The sequence below is a fragment of the Lactuca sativa genome, chromosome 4 (genome assembly GCF_002870075.4).
Source record: "Lactuca sativa cultivar Salinas chromosome 4, Lsat_Salinas_v11, whole genome shotgun sequence".
NCBI lineage: Eukaryota > Viridiplantae > Streptophyta > Magnoliopsida > Asterales > Asteraceae > Lactuca > Lactuca sativa.
Window position 1 is genome coordinate 352,507,433 of NC_056626.2, and position 18,517 is coordinate 352,525,949.

General features: G+C 41.1%; 1 protein-coding gene across 1 annotated transcript; it reads right to left on the reverse strand.

Moving 5' to 3' along the window:
• Window positions 1-15,807: 15,807 nt before the first annotated feature.
• Window positions 15,808-16,812, reverse strand: LOC111906434 (uncharacterized). The gene has a single exon (XM_023902201.1). It carries the CDS (start codon window positions 16,810-16,812, stop codon window positions 15,808-15,810), a length of 1,005 nt encoding a protein of 334 aa, XP_023757969.1.
• Window positions 16,813-18,517: the final 1,705 nt, after the last annotated feature.

An 18,517-nucleotide genomic window follows, 5' to 3' on the forward strand; every position in this document is an offset into this window, starting at 1 on the left:
AAGTACACCATCTTCATGGACCACAAAAGTCTCCAGCATATCTTAAACCAGAAAGAGCTGAATATGAGGCAACGAAGATGGGTTGAATTATTAAATGATTACGAGTGTGAAATCGAGTACCACCCGGGCAAGGCCAACGTGGTAGCTGATGCATTGAGCCGGAAGGAGTACTCTAATCGTCTTGCGAAAACTCTCTCAATAACCATCCAATCTCACCTAACCACTCAGATTGGGGTAGCCCAGTCAGAGGCCATGAAGACGGAAAACAGAGCAAGCGAAGCATTACGCGGAATGGAGAAGAACCTAGAGGTAAAAGAGGACGGAGTATACTATTTCATGAACCGTATTTGGGTCCTTAAACTCGGAGGATTTAGGGAGGTAGTCATGAATGAAGCTCACAAGACGCGATACTCCATCCATCCCGGTTCGGACAAGATGTATTTGGATATTAAACAACATTATTGGTGGCCTAACATGAAGGTAGAAATTGCCACCTATGTCAGCAAATGCCTTACTTGTGCCAAAGTAAAGGTGGAGTACCAGAAGCCCTCGGGGTTATTACAGCAACCGGTTATTCCCGAGTAAAAATGGGAAGGGATTTCTATGGATTTTGTGACCAAGCTACCCAAGACGTCAGATGGACTAGACACCATATGGGTAATAGTTGACCGACTGACGAAATCGGCTCATTTTCTACCAATAAAAGAATCCTACAAGATGGAGAGACTGACACAATTATACATTTGAGAAATCGTGAGACTCCATGGAGTACCAGTGTCTATTATCTCGGATAGAGACAGTAGATTCACTTCACGATTTTGGCAATCACTTCAGAAAGCACTTGGAACCCATCTCAACATGAGCACCTCTTATCACCCACAAACGGACGGTCAAAGCGAACGAACCATCCAGACGCTCGAAGACATGCTTCGCACATGTGTGATAGACTTTGGGAAGTCTTGGGATACCCACTTACCCTTATTTGAATTCTTGTATAACAACAGTTACCATTCGAGCATAAAGGTCACTCCTTTCGAAGCACTATATGGGTGTAAGTGTAGATCACCGTTGTGTTGGGCTGAGGTGGGCGACACCCAGCTAGCAAAGAAACTGGCATCGGACAAGGCGTTAACGGGACTGGAGATCATACGTGAAACCACAGAAAAGTTAGTTCAAATCAGAGCTCGACTACAAGCATCGCGCGACCGACAAAAGAGCTACACCGATAAACGGCGAAAGCCCTTAGAGTTTTAGGTCGGGGATCGAGTGTTGTTAAAAGTTTCACCTTAGAAAGGGGTCATTCATTTCGGAAAACGGGGAAAACTGAACCCACGATACATTGGACCTTTCGAGATCGTTGCCCGAATAGGCCTAGTGGCGTACAAACTGCAGCTACCCGCGGAGCTAAACAACGTACACCCCGTGTTCCATGTCTCCAATCTTAAGAAGTGCCTATCAGATGAAACACTCGTCATTCCCCTTGACGAGATTGAAATCAACGAGAATATACTGTTCGTTGAAGAACCGTTTGAAATCATGGACAGGGAGGTGAAGCGTACTAAGCAAAGTCGCATCCCGATCGTGAAAGTATGGTGGAACGCGAAGCATGGGTCAGAATTCACGTGGGAATGCGAAGACCAAATGAAGCAAAAGTACCCTCACCTATTCTAGCATTCTCAAATCTAGCTTTCAAAAGAATTTCGGGACGAAATTCCCTCTAACGGGGGGATGATGTCACAACTAGAAACTTTTGTGCCATGTAACTACAACACTTAAGTCATATTATGAATCAAAGACATGAAAGCATGCATAATACTTACTCTATGACAACAATATTTCAATCAAACACTTCATACAAGCACTATAAATAGTCAACAAGCAATTGGAAACCCTAGAAGTTCTTGTTTAGGTCTATTTTGGACTAGGACTTCCTTATTGGGCCCAATGGACCAATAAGCTTCCAATTTGACTATCTTGGGCTTAGAACTCTTAAATGGGCTCTAATTGGACCCACTTTCATTTATTTCAATATTTTGGGCCATATTGGGCCTAGAATGAAATAAATTAATTATATGAACCATTTTGGGCCATAATTAACCTAATTTAGCCCTAATAGGTCATAAAAATTATACTTTGATTTAATTGAGTCAAACATCATCTAACTTAACTATAATATGGGCTTAGGGGCAAAAAGCCCAAAAATCTCCTCTTTCCCTCTCCATTCTCGGCCCAAGCCCACAAAGAGGAAGAGTTGACTTTGTTGGGTGCCACCTCACAATTATTCAAGGGATTTCCATGCATTTCCCATACTTCCATGCAACACCCTCTTCTTCTCCCTCTCTCTCTTGATCTCGGCCGATTCCAAGCACACACACACACACATTTCACTCACTATTCTCTCAAGAAACTCTCTCATTTCTCCTCCATATTTTCGAGATCTAAGAAGAGTTCAAGGGCTTCTTCCATAAAAATCATCATCTAAGGTAAGAAATTTCTTAGATCCATAAGCTAGTTACTTCATTTCATCCAAAAATCACCTCTTAATTCATTCAAACTCATGATCTAGCACCTAAGAAGCATCCAAGTTCGAGATCTTCCAAGGAAGGTTGCTAGGATCAAATTTCTTCTCATATTTCCTTCCAAAACCGAAACCACACCCAAGGTGAGCTTCATACCCCCTCTTTTTCGGTTTTTATAAGTTTTGTGGGGGAGAATACAAGCAAATGTGTAGATCTATGAGTCAATGTATGCCTTGTGTGATTTTTATGCTTATATGTATGATCTTATGTGATTTGTGATGTTTATGTTAGCCAAAAGAACCTAAAAACCGAGAACTACAATATGAGGAACGAAATAAGTATAACTTATACCATTTCAAACTAATCAAGTCTGGAAAAATAGTTTAGTTGGTTAGAATGAACATTTTTGGACTTAAAACTCATTTTTGGACTCAAAATGTCAAAAATACAAAACTAAGGGGCCCAAAACGACAAAAGATAATTTATGAAGGTTGAAATGAGTCTAAACAGTTTCTGAATATCAACACTTTTGAAGGGTTAAAAATGTGAATTTTGAACATAATGGGCTTAAATGGGCTTTTCGGCCCAATAAAGCCCCAATTTGCGAGATTTTTGAATTTTAGGGGCTAAAAATGCACATTTCTGTAAAACAGGGGATTACAAGTATACTAAAACCATTTTAAAGGCCAAAAATTCTTTTCAAATTAAAAAGGGACTAAAAATGCAAAAATTTTCCATTTTGGGCCAAAATTGTAAAAGTTGCAAAAATGGGGGTTTCAACCGAGAAAATTTCATTTTTTAGGGACTTAAGCTGTTTATCAAGTAAATCTAGGCTGAAAATGTCTTTTCAACAAGTTTTGATACTAAAGTGTCAAGAAAAATGGTTTAAGGACTAAAATGGAAATTCTTTTATATAAAGGGTTAAAAATGTAAATTTTATCCAAGAAGGGGCATAAGAAGGAAAACTCTAATGTTTAAAACAATAAATCCCTTAAGATAAAATACGAGTACCACGGCTACCGGCGAAACATAATAGCAAATACACTTTCAACACCAATATATCGTCGCCAAACGAATTGATTCGGTCTCGAATCAATAACGAATCAAAAATCAATAAACAATAGTACTTCAATACACACGCGAAAATTTACGAGAAGTCAATATTCAATCTTTGGGCTTGAAAGTTTCAAATCGTGCTTGTTGGGCCTAGCTAGCCCAATGACATGATCTTTAGGCCCAAAGGGAACACGCTTACATGTTATTGGGCCTTCTATGACCTAATTCCATGTAAAAGGACTTTCAATAGCTTTATTGTGCTATTGGGCCCCAAGGGCCCATTGGTACTTTTAGCAAAGTCGAGAAGTCAAATGTGAGTCGGGCCTAGTGCCTTTCGCATTCACGATAGCCTTGAACGACTTATGGAAATAACGAGGGCTTCGTACCCTCTTTTCTCCTCAGTTGTGGGGCTATGAGAAGTCAGGGTGGTTGGATTAAGTGAGTCTTACGGACGACGCCAAAAGGATCGTTTGTAATTGGTAGTTATAAACTAGTCATTTTCATTAATGCGTGATTATAACGACTCACAACCCATAATTAATCCAATGTCACCTGGAATTATCGGAAACAAACGTCGTATCAGTATAACAATAAATAAGACATGTAATTTGATGTATTAGGAAAACATCGGGTTTTCCTAGGGAATTCAACACTTTCACCTATGTGATGCATACAAAGTCTAACAATTATTCACGTTTACAGAAATCAACAAGCATACTTACGGATCTTCACACTTTTTCTTATATACAATACTCTTTTCATAAAATATCAGATTTTCTGGTGGTTTTCAAAACAATACAAATCATTACTTTTCAAACATTACTTATGAACTCATCAACATTTCATATGTTGGCATTTTTCCAAAATACTTGTATTCTCAGGTAACAGGTAAGTCGAAGAAAATGTATCCAGTGATATCATGATGTTTTGTTTAATTAATATCGAACGTTTATGTTTTGGAAATGTAATGTTTTAAAACAATGTACTGAATGTAAACAATATCGGTTGTAATATTTCAATGCATGGTGATGAATGATGTTATCATTCATGTATAATCATTGTGATGGTATTCAATTAACTCACAATAGCCCTCAGACGTTTCCGCCGTCTGGTTCGGGGGTGTGACAGGTTGGTATCAGAGCTCTGTTTATAGTGAACTAGCATATCTAACCACACATTGATATGCAACTATAAACCAAAAGAGGGACTAACACAACTCTGAACAAAACAAGTAAAACATAAAAATAAAATACCCTTGCTTGCATTAGGAACAAGAACATAACGCCGAACCAAACAAGATAATGCTAGTATCCCGGTTAATCAGGGACTGTTCTTAGTGGTATCAAGGAGTGGATGTAGCCTGATCAACTACATTCCCTCCAAGGTATAACTATCACACGTTCTGATGAGATCGTGATAGCTAGGGAACCTAAAAATATACCCCTTTAGCACCAAAAAGAGAACATCCGTTTAGTCTGTACAATAGTTGTAGTGTCCTAGGAATAATGTAGCATATTTATACACTCTCGCAGGCAGCATGGCTGGTTTCCATCACCCCGGAGATCCTTACTTCCCTAACCAGGGAAATAACGGATGGTTAGACGAGGAGCCTGAGGAAGACCCCGAAGAGGAATCTGACGGGGAACCGGAGGCAGGAGTCGAGGGCGAGCCTACCGAACCAGAAGAAGAACAGGAGGAGGAGGAAGATGAAGGAAGCTTTGAAGAGGAACTCAACGACGGCGAAGGGGGTGATTCGGATGCGGAGTCTGAAGTCATACACCCCTTACTCGATTAGGGTGCCCGCTTACAGGGTAGGCCCCACTGGTCCTACACCTCCCTGGGGTATTGATCTTTGGAGATGGAGCAGACAGAAGGGACAGCAACCCCCGTTCGGCATGTCACGCGAGTTCTTTGACCTGAGGTACGTAGGGCCAACTGATCAAGCCCTTCCAGTCATGGTGAGACGGCTACGGAACACCGACGACCTCACCCAGAGCACCGTCGACCAGGTACGCCAGTTGTGGACTAGGGTCGAGTGTGTGCAGAGCAGGAGACACGTGACGTTCTTCGAGAGTTCCATATGAGGCAGGTGAGGTGGGAGTCTCGACTCCAGGACGCAGAATGACAGGTGGCTCATCTTCAGGGAGCATCCACTTCCTCAGCACCACCCCCGAGCACAGCTCATCGCGGTTAGGGATAGACTTATCTTATTAGGTCATTAGGATCTATGCTATGTACCTCGACTCTATGTTTAAGTGACTACACTACTCATAGAGCCATTATGCTGTCGAACTAGTATCACTTATGTATGCTCTTACGAGCAAAATTTTCATGTACCAAAGTGCAGATGATAGTAATGAAAGATTTTATATGACGTTATAATCTGCTATGTGTTACGTATCCATGATTGTATGCTAGTTTGTAGAAGTACTTAAGTTCGTACCATGCACCTAGTTGGTAGGATCACAACCTCACAGAAACCACATACACTCAACATCTTTCCGTTTCATGAAAGAAAGATGCCTCGCCGACCTACTCGCGGAAACCCTGGACCAACCCCACCCGAAGTTGACTCCACTGCATTCCAGGCAGCCGTATCTGCTACGGTCACCGCAGCAATGGCACAAATTCACCAAGGGAACAATGGAGGAGGCAACGGACAAGGGGCCGGGAGTTCGAACAACGGAATGAATCAAGGACCCACCAAAACATGCTCTTACAAAGACTTCACCAACGCCAAACCACGAACCTTTAACGGCACTGGAGGAGTGATCACCCTGAAACGATGGATCGAGAAGGTGTAATCGGTGTTCGAGATATGCGATTGCCCTGAAGAGATGAAGGTGAAGTTTGCTGCATGCACCTTTGTTGACCAAGCACTCACTTGGTGGAACGGACACATGGAAGCCATGACACTCCCCGTAGCCAATTCCATACCATGAACAGAAATGAAAGAAATGCTGATGGGACTCGAGGACTTGCCGAGTTGTATGAACAACTCGTCGAGTTCTCCTTCATCGTATGAACACTCCACCTGGGACTCGCCGAGTTGTATGAACAACTCGCCGAGTCTGTTCTTGGGATATGAAGATTGCCTTGGACTCGTCGAGTCCTTCCATGAATGAGTCTGATCTCCGACTAACTGAGTTCACCTAAAACTCACTGGTTCCATTCGACATAAACATAGAAGGGGGAAAACTCGTGGACTCTCGACCCGACTTGTCGAGCCTGAAGAACGACTCGCCGATTCGGTTGCATACACTTCTATACAATCGATTATGTTCAAAACCACTGCATACAACTTATAGATCTGGGTTTCTAAGGCTTGTTTACCACGTAAAGTTTCCAACTTTACGTGTACATATGCATGAAAATGGATTTAAAGACTCAAAAGACACTTAAAAGAGTAGATCTAGGGCTTTCATGCAAAATGGCTCCATAAAGGAGTTAGATCTACGTTTTTGGAACTGAAACATGGCTAGATCCGAAGGCTGATAAACCCAATGTGATCTCTCTACTATAAACAAGATAATAAATGGATAAAATGGCCTAAATGTGATTAATAATGGAGAATCACTCAAAGAAACAAAAGGAATCCGATTATTACCTCAATAAACTCTGTAGTGGGTGCAAGATCTTGGATCTCCTTCTACCCCTTTGGATCTAGCTTCCTTCTTCTTTTTAAAACCTCAAGATTCACACACGGAATGCTCAAAAAGCTCAAGGAATGGCTAGGGTTTGCTAAATGAAGCTCTGAGGGTGAAGGAGGCGAGTTTGGGGCTCATAGCATGGTTTAAATAGGGTGCAAAACCCGTGGATCTACGGTTTCTTCCAGACTGAAGGACTCGCCGAGTCCAGGATATGGACTCGCTGAGTCGCTAACTTAAACGTGCTCAAAATCTCGTCTCTACTCGGCGAGTCGGGCCTACAACTCGTTGAGTCCTAGCTAAAATGCCAAAAATTACTTAGATTAAAATACATACCAGGAACCAGGTGCTACACATCTGCAAACTGCAACCATCTTTCTGAAGTACTTCCTCTTGGAAATCCGTCAATGGGAAACGGATTCCAGCATCTAGGGTTTTCAAGAAAACCCCAAATTTTCCAGGGGAGGGGGATGATATGCAAGAACCAGGCGAAGGATACTCCACGCCTTCCATAGAGGATAAGCCATACGTAGTCTCAAGATGACGATATTCAGCGGCGGAGGGAAGAATACCAGGAAGACTCGCCATAGAGAATGAAGAAAGGGGAACTCAAGAAAAGAGAGAACGAACAAAGGAGAAGGAGAGGTAAAAATAAAAAGAAAATCCTGTAAACGCCCTTATACGGAAACAGAAGAGGCGGGACATTTAAAATGTCTTACAATGACGTAACTTCCAGCCATCATGCGCGGTCACGTCGCCATTAAAGATGGAACGAAGGGTAAAGAAGAAACAAACACATGTAGGCTCATCAAGCACGGAATGCTGCAACTAGTGTTGCAACGCTACGACTACCGGAGTGGGGGACTTGATAACGTGCCTAAGCCAACACGGCAGAATCACTCCCTGGCCAAGGCGTTAGCGCGCCGGCCAGGCCGAGCCCAGTAAGCTCATCGCCCGCTGACGCCCCCGAGCAAGGCGCCTCGAAAAAAGGCCAGAGCCTGCTAGGAGTACTCCTGGCGCCCCAGCGAAAGGCTCGTGCCAGTCAATGGATGCTCCCAGCTCCAAGACAAAAGATACGGTCAGGAGACAAACAGCAGAATCAAGCCATTACTGTCAGGGCCAATGAGAACGCTCTAACGGTTAAAGGCGCATGATCCTCCAATCAGCGCCCCTGATCTTGTCTCCCCAAAAAGGCGATCTTGTCTAGTACGAACTAGGCAAGAGCGCTAGGTATAAAAGGATGCGTCCTTGGACTCACAAGGTAAGCACTCTTTCCCTGCTAAGATACACACAAGAAAAACCATAAGAAGCATTCTAACTTGACCGTCAGAGCGTTCTTCCGGTAGCACCCTCTGGGGAACGGATGATGGCTTTCTTCTCTTGATATTTTGTAGAGGCGATGAGGGATCTGAGTCAACAGCTTCGGATAGGTCAAGTTTGTCATACGCATCAAGGAATGATCCCGTCACCACATCAGGTGCTATGTGAGCCTCCTTGGCTATCAGCTGAAAAGCCCTGCTCCTCACCACAGGTGCATCTGCCTTGCTCTGGCAGCCATCAGTAATCTGAAGAGTCGCTGAAGTAGGTGGTACCACTGGTCCTGCTGCTGCCAAACTCGTATAATTGGTCGTCTTGTGGCCCCTCTTATTGAAATGAAAGCAAATTAGATCAGATAACGGGGGTGGGGTGGTACTAGTAGCAGTGCAATCCCTGCTAATATCACCCATCCGACTGCACTTGAAGCAACCAGAACCATCCTCCCTGCACGCCCCATCGTACGTCTTGCCACACTTGCCACAGTAGCTCTGACCCTTATGGCCTCCCGATCTCGAATCAAATACCTTGAGCCTCTTTATCGAACCACCTAAAACTTGAGCCTGATCTGGATTTATCTTCCTCTCCATCTCTAGATCAATCTCCCTCTCTCTAGCTCTTGCAATTAGATCCTCAAGTGTCTTGCTAATGGATCGTCTCACGAACTACTGAATATCGCTCCTTAACATCTCATGGTGATTTGCTTTCTTCATCTCCTCATCCGCTACATATTGCGAAACCAACAACGCCCTCCCATGGAACATAACGGTGATCTCAACCACCGTCTCAGTAGTCTGGCAAAGGTCCTAGAACTCCCTCGCCAACTGCTACTCCTCAATCACCGGTGAATACTTAGCTTGAAATCTAGTCATAAAATCATACCATGTCATCGAATCAACTGCCGTATCACCAACGACCCAACCTCCTCCCACCAATCTCAAGCTCTGCCTTTCAGAAGACAAGAAGCAAGTTTTACCTTTGCTTCATTGGGAAAATTTCTAGTAAAGAAGGCATTACCGAGATCCGCTAACCATCGTCAGCTCATGATCGGGTCCTTCTACCTGAAATACTCCGGAGCCCCACATGCTCGAAACTCTCGGAATGTGAACGTGTGAGGTCCCATCAATGACACCATCTTAGGCTGGAAAGCGCTCAAACGCTCATCCAAAATCTCCAGAATTCCCTCCTTCATCGTACCAAAGATCATAGGAGTCTGCTCAAGTATGTTGCGGGTAATCTCAAATGAAATGAACTCCCGTGTCTGATCATCCAATTTTTCGGCTCCAGATGTCGAGCCTGAACCCTCATCAGCATCAGAACCACTAACCGGACTTCCTCGAAGATTCACCATACTCAAAATAGACCATACAAACCATCAGAACACGCATAAATATATATCAAGGAGTCTCATACTCTACAAGCTTCCGTGTTTCATCAAAGCTCTCCTTGACTCGAGTACATATCCTTTGCTTCCACTAGTATGGGCCCATACTACCTTCCACATCCATCCGTACTTTCCACTAGTATGGGCCCACACTACAACAGTTGGACTCAAACAAGAGCTGCACAATAGAGTAAAATCCTAACTTTCTAAAATTATTTAGTCTCACCATTATGTAACTTAAATAGAACAAGAATAACCTAAACAGTCCATCCTATCACCGACTGATCAGTACTAGCAAACAGGTCTACAAGCTCATACAGTAGGAATATAAAGGCATCTCTCCTGGCATTCTATCATGCAAATCCTTGGCCCTTACTAGCATGCGATTCATAGATTCACACATCAAAGCATATCATAAAACATGAATTGGTATTTTGGGAAAACTTACTTGAACTTGGTCGATTGCATGCACCACGCTCCTTTTCTTTTATTAGAAAAACCTTTTATAAAACATTTATTTTGAAAATTCTACCAAACCCTCAGTTTAAGTTCAGACACACACGAGAGTATGCCTAAATGCCTCAAACTAAGGCTCTGATACCAACTTGTAACGTCCCAAAAATTAGGACTAAATATTTTGATTTTTAAATTAATAAAAAAATTATCCAAAACAACATCATAGAAACCATGGTGAATCAAATTGTATCAATTAACATCCAAGTACGTCAGAGTAATATAAAAAGCGAAAGAATCTGCTGTGTGCACTGCAATCATCCCGGGCTCTTCCCCTTCGAACCAGAAGTACCTGAAACATAAACTGAAAACCATAAGCACAAAGCTTAGTGAGTTTACCAAAAATACCACATAATGTACATATCAAACATATAATCAGCCCCGCCCGTCACCAGGCCTCGCCGGACATTAGGATCCGCTTGGAATAGATCTGTTAGTCATCAGGCCCCACCGAGCATCGTGCCCCACCCGGTATACTTACAAACATATAAACACATGAAAAAATCACAAAGATAAATAGCATACAATATAATCACTGGGCCCCGCCCAATATACATATAAACACATAACACATACAAGACTCACGCAGACAACTAGCATCCTAAACAAAAGAAACAATGGATTGGCATTAGTGCCTTCGACCCAGTAACACAGTGAGAAAACTCACCTCAATATGTTGAATCTCTCAGATAAAATCTCGGTCTGCTGATCCGGAAAATCTCCGCCCTATCATCATCAATAATTTCCAATTGATAACTGAATCTCGACCCAAAATCAAGAATCTAAATTACTTGTCCAATATCCAAGGTAAAAGACCATTTTACCCTTTTTCTTACTTAACCCAAAACCAAGGCCCATCCCATTTACTTAAAAGTCCTAAATTCCTAAATGACATCCTAAGGCCCATTATGACCCAACTTCCTAATTGGGCCTAAAATTAACAAGAACCTAATCCCAAGAAGGCGCATAATGCATCCATGACCCAAGGTCATAAGTCTAATGGCCTAAACCCTAAAAGCCCAACATAATCTCGAGTCCAAAAGCCCAAACAACGGAAACCCATTACACCCAGTATGGCCGGTGTACTCCTCGTACGCACGATGTACATGAATTTACTCGAAAGTGGGTGGTTGGCCCATTAAGTGCAACATACTAGGGATTACGCGCTGCGTACCGGCCACAATCCATTTTGGCCACCTTTTCTCAAAACCACTTAAGCTTTTCACGTCAAAATATTAGATCTATTACGTTTCAAGGCATAATGCATAAAGTTGTCATCCTTATCATCTTGCATGCCTTAATGGGACCCTAAAACTCGATTTTGTCCATTAAGACTCAAAATAAGGGCTCTAACTCATGCATGGACCAATATGATTCATCAAGATGGCACATTTTTACACAAGGAATATCATAGGGGTTAAGATCTCGCATCCTAGCTCATGGAGGGACTCAAACTCCCAAAGAGAACCCAAAAGACCATAATAAGCTCAAAAACAAGCCCTAGTCTCAATCTAACACAAAGAGGTTCCAAGATAAGAACTTTATACCTTCTAGAGCTAGCAAATTAGATGAAGATTCTGGATCTACAACCTCAAGTCCAGCAAAAGCTTGGCCACCAAGAACCACCTTATTTAATGCATACAAAGCAACATAAAATTACTTCCAAGACTCAAAAACACACTATGGGAGGCTAGGGTTTCGATCTTAGAGTATACGGGAGTAGAGGCTGAACAAAGGATACAGCCAAGGCAACATAAGTTGCTTAAATAGGGCACAAATGCTAAAAATTAGGCTTCGCCCCTGCTTAGCGTATGCCCAACGTATTCCCACATACGCCCCACGTACGTGGGTAAACCTACGTTCCTGAACTGAGCTACTACACTAAGCGTACTCATAGAGTACACCCTGCATACTAGCTAAGGACTAAAATGATAAAGATTTTGCATTAAGGGTTATAAGGGAAACATACCAAATCTTGAATGTTATAGAGATCGTGAGAATTTCGAGTTGAATTGGTCTAAAAAGAGCATATTATTTGAACTTGAGTATTAGTCTTCTCTAGAGCTGAAACACAACTTCAATCTTATGCATATTGCAAAAATGTAGGTGATAGTCTTTTGGGTACTTCTCTGATGAATGATAAGTCTAAAGAGACATCATATGCTCGGGTGGACTTGACAATACTGAACATTCATAAAAGTCAATGGTTGAAAATGAATGGGAACAAGTTCCTTAAACCCCATACAGCTTACTCGTTCACTAAACCTGACCGAATTCATTTTTTTAAAGTTTATAAGAGATGTGAAACTGCCAAATGGATTTCGATCTAACATTAGTAAGAAAATGAATGAAAACAATACTAACATTATTGGGCTGGGTTTAAAAATAATGGAAAAGAATTCCCTAGATGGTAGCAAGGAGTTATCGACTCTTTTAATTGGTGTGCATATGAATGCCTTTACATACACTGCTTGTATAGTGAACGATGTTAGGTTTATGGTACTTATGTATGACGCCCAACGATCAACATAAAACTTGGGGGTTCTAACTGAGGAAGAGAATAATTAGAAATATTATGGTCAGCTCGAAGAGATTATGGAACTAGATTACCCTCATAATTATTCCTCTATACTTTTTCATTGCAAGTGGTTCGATAATGCAAGAGTTAAATCTAATAATAATTTCACTAGTATCAACCCACAACGCGAATCAAGCAGTGAAGATCAACTCATATTTGCTATGTAGGCCAAGCAAGTGTTTTACATCCGAGAACCTTCTCGAAGTGACAAAAATAATGACCAATAGTAGGTTGTTGAAAATGTTAATCATAGAAGAATTTGGGATCTACTGATGAATGATGTCGACCATGATCCCATTGAAAATGTCGAAAATAATTTATCAGATGTTGTTCTTAGTGATGCTTCTTCTAATTTCACTCTTTCAGTTGACTTTAGCCAATAATTTAAATTCCCAATCGGTTGAAGATGATATTGAAGTTGGTCTGCCAACGGGTATCATCAATAATGTGTCTCACTACGTGGCTGATTATGATGAGGAGGATTTCGATTATGATAGTGATGTCTCTGCAGACACTGAAGTGTATGAAGGCGAGAACGATTAAAAAATATTTATATTTGGATAGTAAAATAAGGTTTGTATTTGTTGTAATCATATCATATTGTATGTGTGTATATTCATTTGTGTTATAATTTTTCAGGATGTCATTTATTTGGATTACATTGCTCCTTCTCATGGCTGCTGTGATGGGCCATGGAGGTGACGAGCCACCAAATCCGTTCATTGGAGGTTTTGGTGATCACCAGATCGATGCTAATTAAGATTTATTGTAATTCATTGTATTTCATATTGTATGTATATAAAAAATTATCTTGACTAATATTTTTTCCAGTGGTACTGCCAAAACAAAGAGGCATGTCAGTAAACAACAAAATGTACAAGTTATTTACAGCCAAGGCAAACAGCCTCTGAAGATAGTATTTGATAGAAATACTCACATGCTGATTGGGAAGTGAAACGACCTAAAATACGACCCAAAAATTCTTGTTTTAATATTACTAAAAATAGCAACATCAACTATTAGATAATAAAACCATGAATCGTATGTGTTAGAACGTAGTTCTTTCAGGATCGATTGATTCTATTCATGCAAACAAATAAGTACGTAAATATAAACACGAATATGGTTTGAATATGTTGAATGATTAATACATCAACACCTCAGAAGAGCTCGACTAAGAACTTCGATTGTAGAGGTGTTTTAGGGTTACAATACTCAAACGTAATAATCATCGTTCTACAATGCACACATGCATGCATATATATAGTCTAACCCTACAAGAGAATCATGGATGGACAGGCCCAATCCAAATATAAAACAAAATGCCCAAAACGCAACACAATAAGCCCTAATAATCTCCCCCTTTGCGTCTTTGGGACCGAGACTTTAACTCTGTTTAACAACCGAAGACTTCTTCACCGTATTGAATATCCTCGGGATGATAGCCAAAAGATGGTACCGAAAGGTAATGTACCAACGAAGCATATCAGTGAAATTTTTCTTGTCAGCATCCGAGTTCTGCTTGCACCGATGTATCAAGTTGATAATGTGCTCCAAGCAGCCTGTAGAAAATAGGTGCTTATCTACCAGAGCAAACAAAAACCTGTGAGCTTCACCTTTAGTAAACATCATAGTCAGACGTGTCGAATCAATTTGCCCTATCTTCATAGTATTCACATCCCCTGGCTTTTGAGTGAGCTTGACCATCGGCTTCTTGTTCATCACTTTCGCTATCTCCTGATCCATCGTTGCAACTTCATAGATGTAGGAGGCTAACATTCTTTTTAAGTGATCTAGAATCGGATCATACGCCTTCGGATCAGAGAGTAGAATGTTATACAAAAATATCCAATCATGAAGATTGAGATTGGGTAGATCTGCTAAAGAAATCATTGAAACCGAATTTGCAGACCCTCGAGTAATCTTGAAGTGCATGTTCACAAACCTTCTAGCCGGTGTCGGTTTCAATACCTTGATTGTTATAATTTTCTGTGCACTCCATGTCAAGAATTGAGGTTGGCCATACTTTAGGTAAAAGTCGATAAGCTCTCGGTCAACCTTAGGACTAGGAAAAAGAACCTCAACAGTTGACTCAAAACAATGGAAAGTAAATGCTTTCCTTGTAATTGGCATATTGAAGTATGAGTCCTTTGAATTATCACAGTCAAAAGAAGCAGTCGATTCTAACCCATAAACACTTGGTGATTCTATTGCTTGACTGATTAGCACCTCTCTAGTCCACTCAGGAAACAGAGCCTTCTTACACTTCAGGACATCTTCCTCTTCTTTGTTACGCCTCTCTGTTTCCTCTGCATCTTTTGTTATTTTCAAATTGTCATCCAATTCTTTATCCCTTTTCTTGCGTTTGAGGGCTTCAGCAATAGTCTCTTCTGCATCACTATCACTTTCATTGACAACCTTTTTCTGCTTATCTGTTGGACCAGAACCTGAAGCTACATTAACCTTCAGTTGTTTAGAGACTGGAATATTCGGTTTAAGAGTTTCAGTTGTCATCATCAGTTTCTGTTGGTCACCCTCTCCCTCTTGTTTTGGAGTAATGAAAGGCTCCGAAACACCTTTCATCCCATGAAGCCTGGTAAGGGCAGGAAGCAATTTACCAGAAAGATGATTCCGGATGGTGATAGTTAGAATTGGATCATGAGCACCAAGGAGATTGGTCAACATGTCCGCGACATCACTTGCACAGCTTCGTAAGACAGCTTTCTCGGTTCTTAATAAGGTAATCTCCTTCTCGGCTTGAGCCATTTGAACTTTTTTAACTTCAATGGAAGAGGCTTAACGAGCAATTTCTTCTTTTAAAGCACTCTCTTTGGCAATATCAGCATGAAATGAGTCCAGCCGAGAGGAAACTGAACTTATAAGGGAAGTATTTTCGGCTTGGATGGAGGAACGAACATCAACAAACTTCTGTTGTTCTTCCTGGAGAGATGTTGAAAGAGATTCAACGGATTCACGGAGTTTGGCAACATTTGTATCAGTGTGCTCTTTAAGAGAATCCAAAAAGAGCTGCGTAGTTTGAACAACTTCAGTAACATTGGCAGAGGCTTTTCTACAAGTAGAAGCCGATTCGTTGATTTCATCAGTTGACTTGTCCATAGCTGTTGCATATTGTTCTATGACAGTTTCCACAAAAGCTTTAAGAACTACCCCACCATAAGCTTTGTTGTCTTCAAGTAACAGATCCAGCTTTTCATTAATGCTCTGCAACTGTTGGCGGTTGACAGGGGCGTCATTGTCTTCATCAGGTTGAAGCCGATAGGGACTAAAGTATGTAGAGTCATACTTATCATTGTCTCTTCCTAGAGTAGCACCGGAACCGGTTGACTTGGTTGGGGAAAGTGGTTTAGTGATGACAGGAGGTTGAGTGTCAGTAGTTGCCCCCGTATCAGATACGTTGACGACCACTGTCTGTTCAGGAATGGTAGGGGTGGGGGTTTGGGTAATGATAGGAGGTAAAGGTATTATCAAAATAGGTGTAGAAGAAACTGGTGTAGAAGACACAGGTGGTGCATTTGATATTGTAGTGGTGAAAGTGGGTGTAGGAATGGAAACAGAAGTAACTGGTGGTGTTGAAACAGAGGTTGATGTAAGAACAACTGAAACTGTAACGTTTGGTTTCGGTGAGGGAGGTGGGGTTGGTTGTTTATGAGAAGGAGATTTGGTTGGAGTAGGAGACCTAGGTGGAGTATTTCCTCTTGGAGATTCCTGACGAGAGTCCTCTATTGCGTCATCGTTGTTACCTGAGTTTGGAGGAGTTGGACTCTGGGATTTTCTTGCCATTCTTTTAACCATCTTCAGCTTAGAAGAACCCTCTTTCTCCGACTTTCCACTACTAGAAAATATGCCTTTAATGACGCGCAAACAATGACACGCGCTGATAGAGGACACTCATTTGTGTGTGCCCTAAAAAATAATGTCAGTTTTGAAAATTTTGAAAGAGAGAGGACACCCATTTATGCGCGCCTTAAAATTACTGTCAGAAAAGAAAAAAAAGAAAATGCGGAGGGCGCCTTTCATTAGATGTGTGTCATCTAAGTGTGTCGCTTTATAATTTTTTAATGAAACATGCGTTTTAAGCGGGATTTCACCCGCCTATTGGATCCCAAAAATTAAAACCCCCCGCCTCTTCCTATTAGCAAGAAAAAACCCTAGGGCCTTCGTCTTCATAGCATAATTGGTCTGGATTTCATGATCAAATGCCTCACGCCAACGAAGATAACGATCAGCATAAAGAATCCAAATACATGAAATAGAGGCAATGGATGATTGAAGGGACGATTCTACTTCTTTTTTCAAGAACCCTATTCAACATATGCCAGACTCTCGCACACGCACAGACTTATCGCTATCTCTATCTCTCACTCACTCACTCACACTCTCTCTCTCAAACACACACACAAAATTGAAGGGAAGATTCTAGGGCTGTTTTCAAAACGTAAAGGAGTGCTCTCTACAACATAAGCATCATTGATGTTTTTTCCTTTGTTATGATTCATCATTGAATTGAGGTGGGTAGGGTTAGCGAGAATATGACCAATGTTCGACCACCACTACTACATAAGTATGAAAGCACTATATATGCCTGTTCAGATTTTACGTATCATAGTCTCTTATTCTCCATTCTTATTATTTATGTTTTTTTGATTTATAGGTGAGGCTGTAAGGTGGTGTTTGAAGGTTGTGAAGGGGTTGTGAGGATATCAAGCACCACACCGATTATCGAACATTTAAAAGAAAATGGGGTCATGATCCATGGTTTGAGACCTTAGACAGGAAGGATCGTGAAGCTTTATTAAATCAAAGGTGATTTAATTAATTAATTAATTATTATTATTGTTTACTTTTGTAGTATATTGGTGAAGCTAAAATATTTTGTTTCTGTTTAAGGGCTATTATGCTCTATCATCACCAAACAGTGGTCTGGATTTTCTAGGACTCATGCCATCCGTTCATCACCTCCCTACCACAAGAGATCTTATAGTTCTACCCAATCCACCCATTCACTCATCTTTTCTATCAACATCTTATGCCTCCACTATTCCCTTAAAGGTGATTTCATTTTCGGATTTTGATTATGTGCGCTCTAATTTGTATTATGTTTTAACTTTGCTATCAACATCGTATGGTTTCATTAATATAAGTGTTTTGTCTAATTTGGGTGATTTTCAGTTGCACATCGATTGTTTGTTTAAATGTCTACACACCGATTTCTTTAGTGAAAAAGGAAGTGGATAGCATACACATATGGTAGCTCATATTATTGACTATTTGTTTGTGTGTAGTAGGATTATGAAGATTCTTCCAATCAATTCAAGGGTACATAGATTTTGGAGTATCAGTTTTTTTTTAACCAGGTACCTGGAGCATGACATATGAAGAAGATGTCCCATGTGACCCACAATTTTCTCTTCGAGTAATTGTTATTTCTCTCCATTTTTTAGCATTACACATGTATTAGTATGAATTGTGCAAAGCTGTGAAAATT

Excerpts from the sequence above, each read along its gene's own strand:
- LOC111906434 (XM_023902201.1), bottom strand. The coding sequence starts at position 16,812 with ATGGCAAGAAAATCCCAGAGTCCAACTCCTCCAAACTCAGGTAACAAC.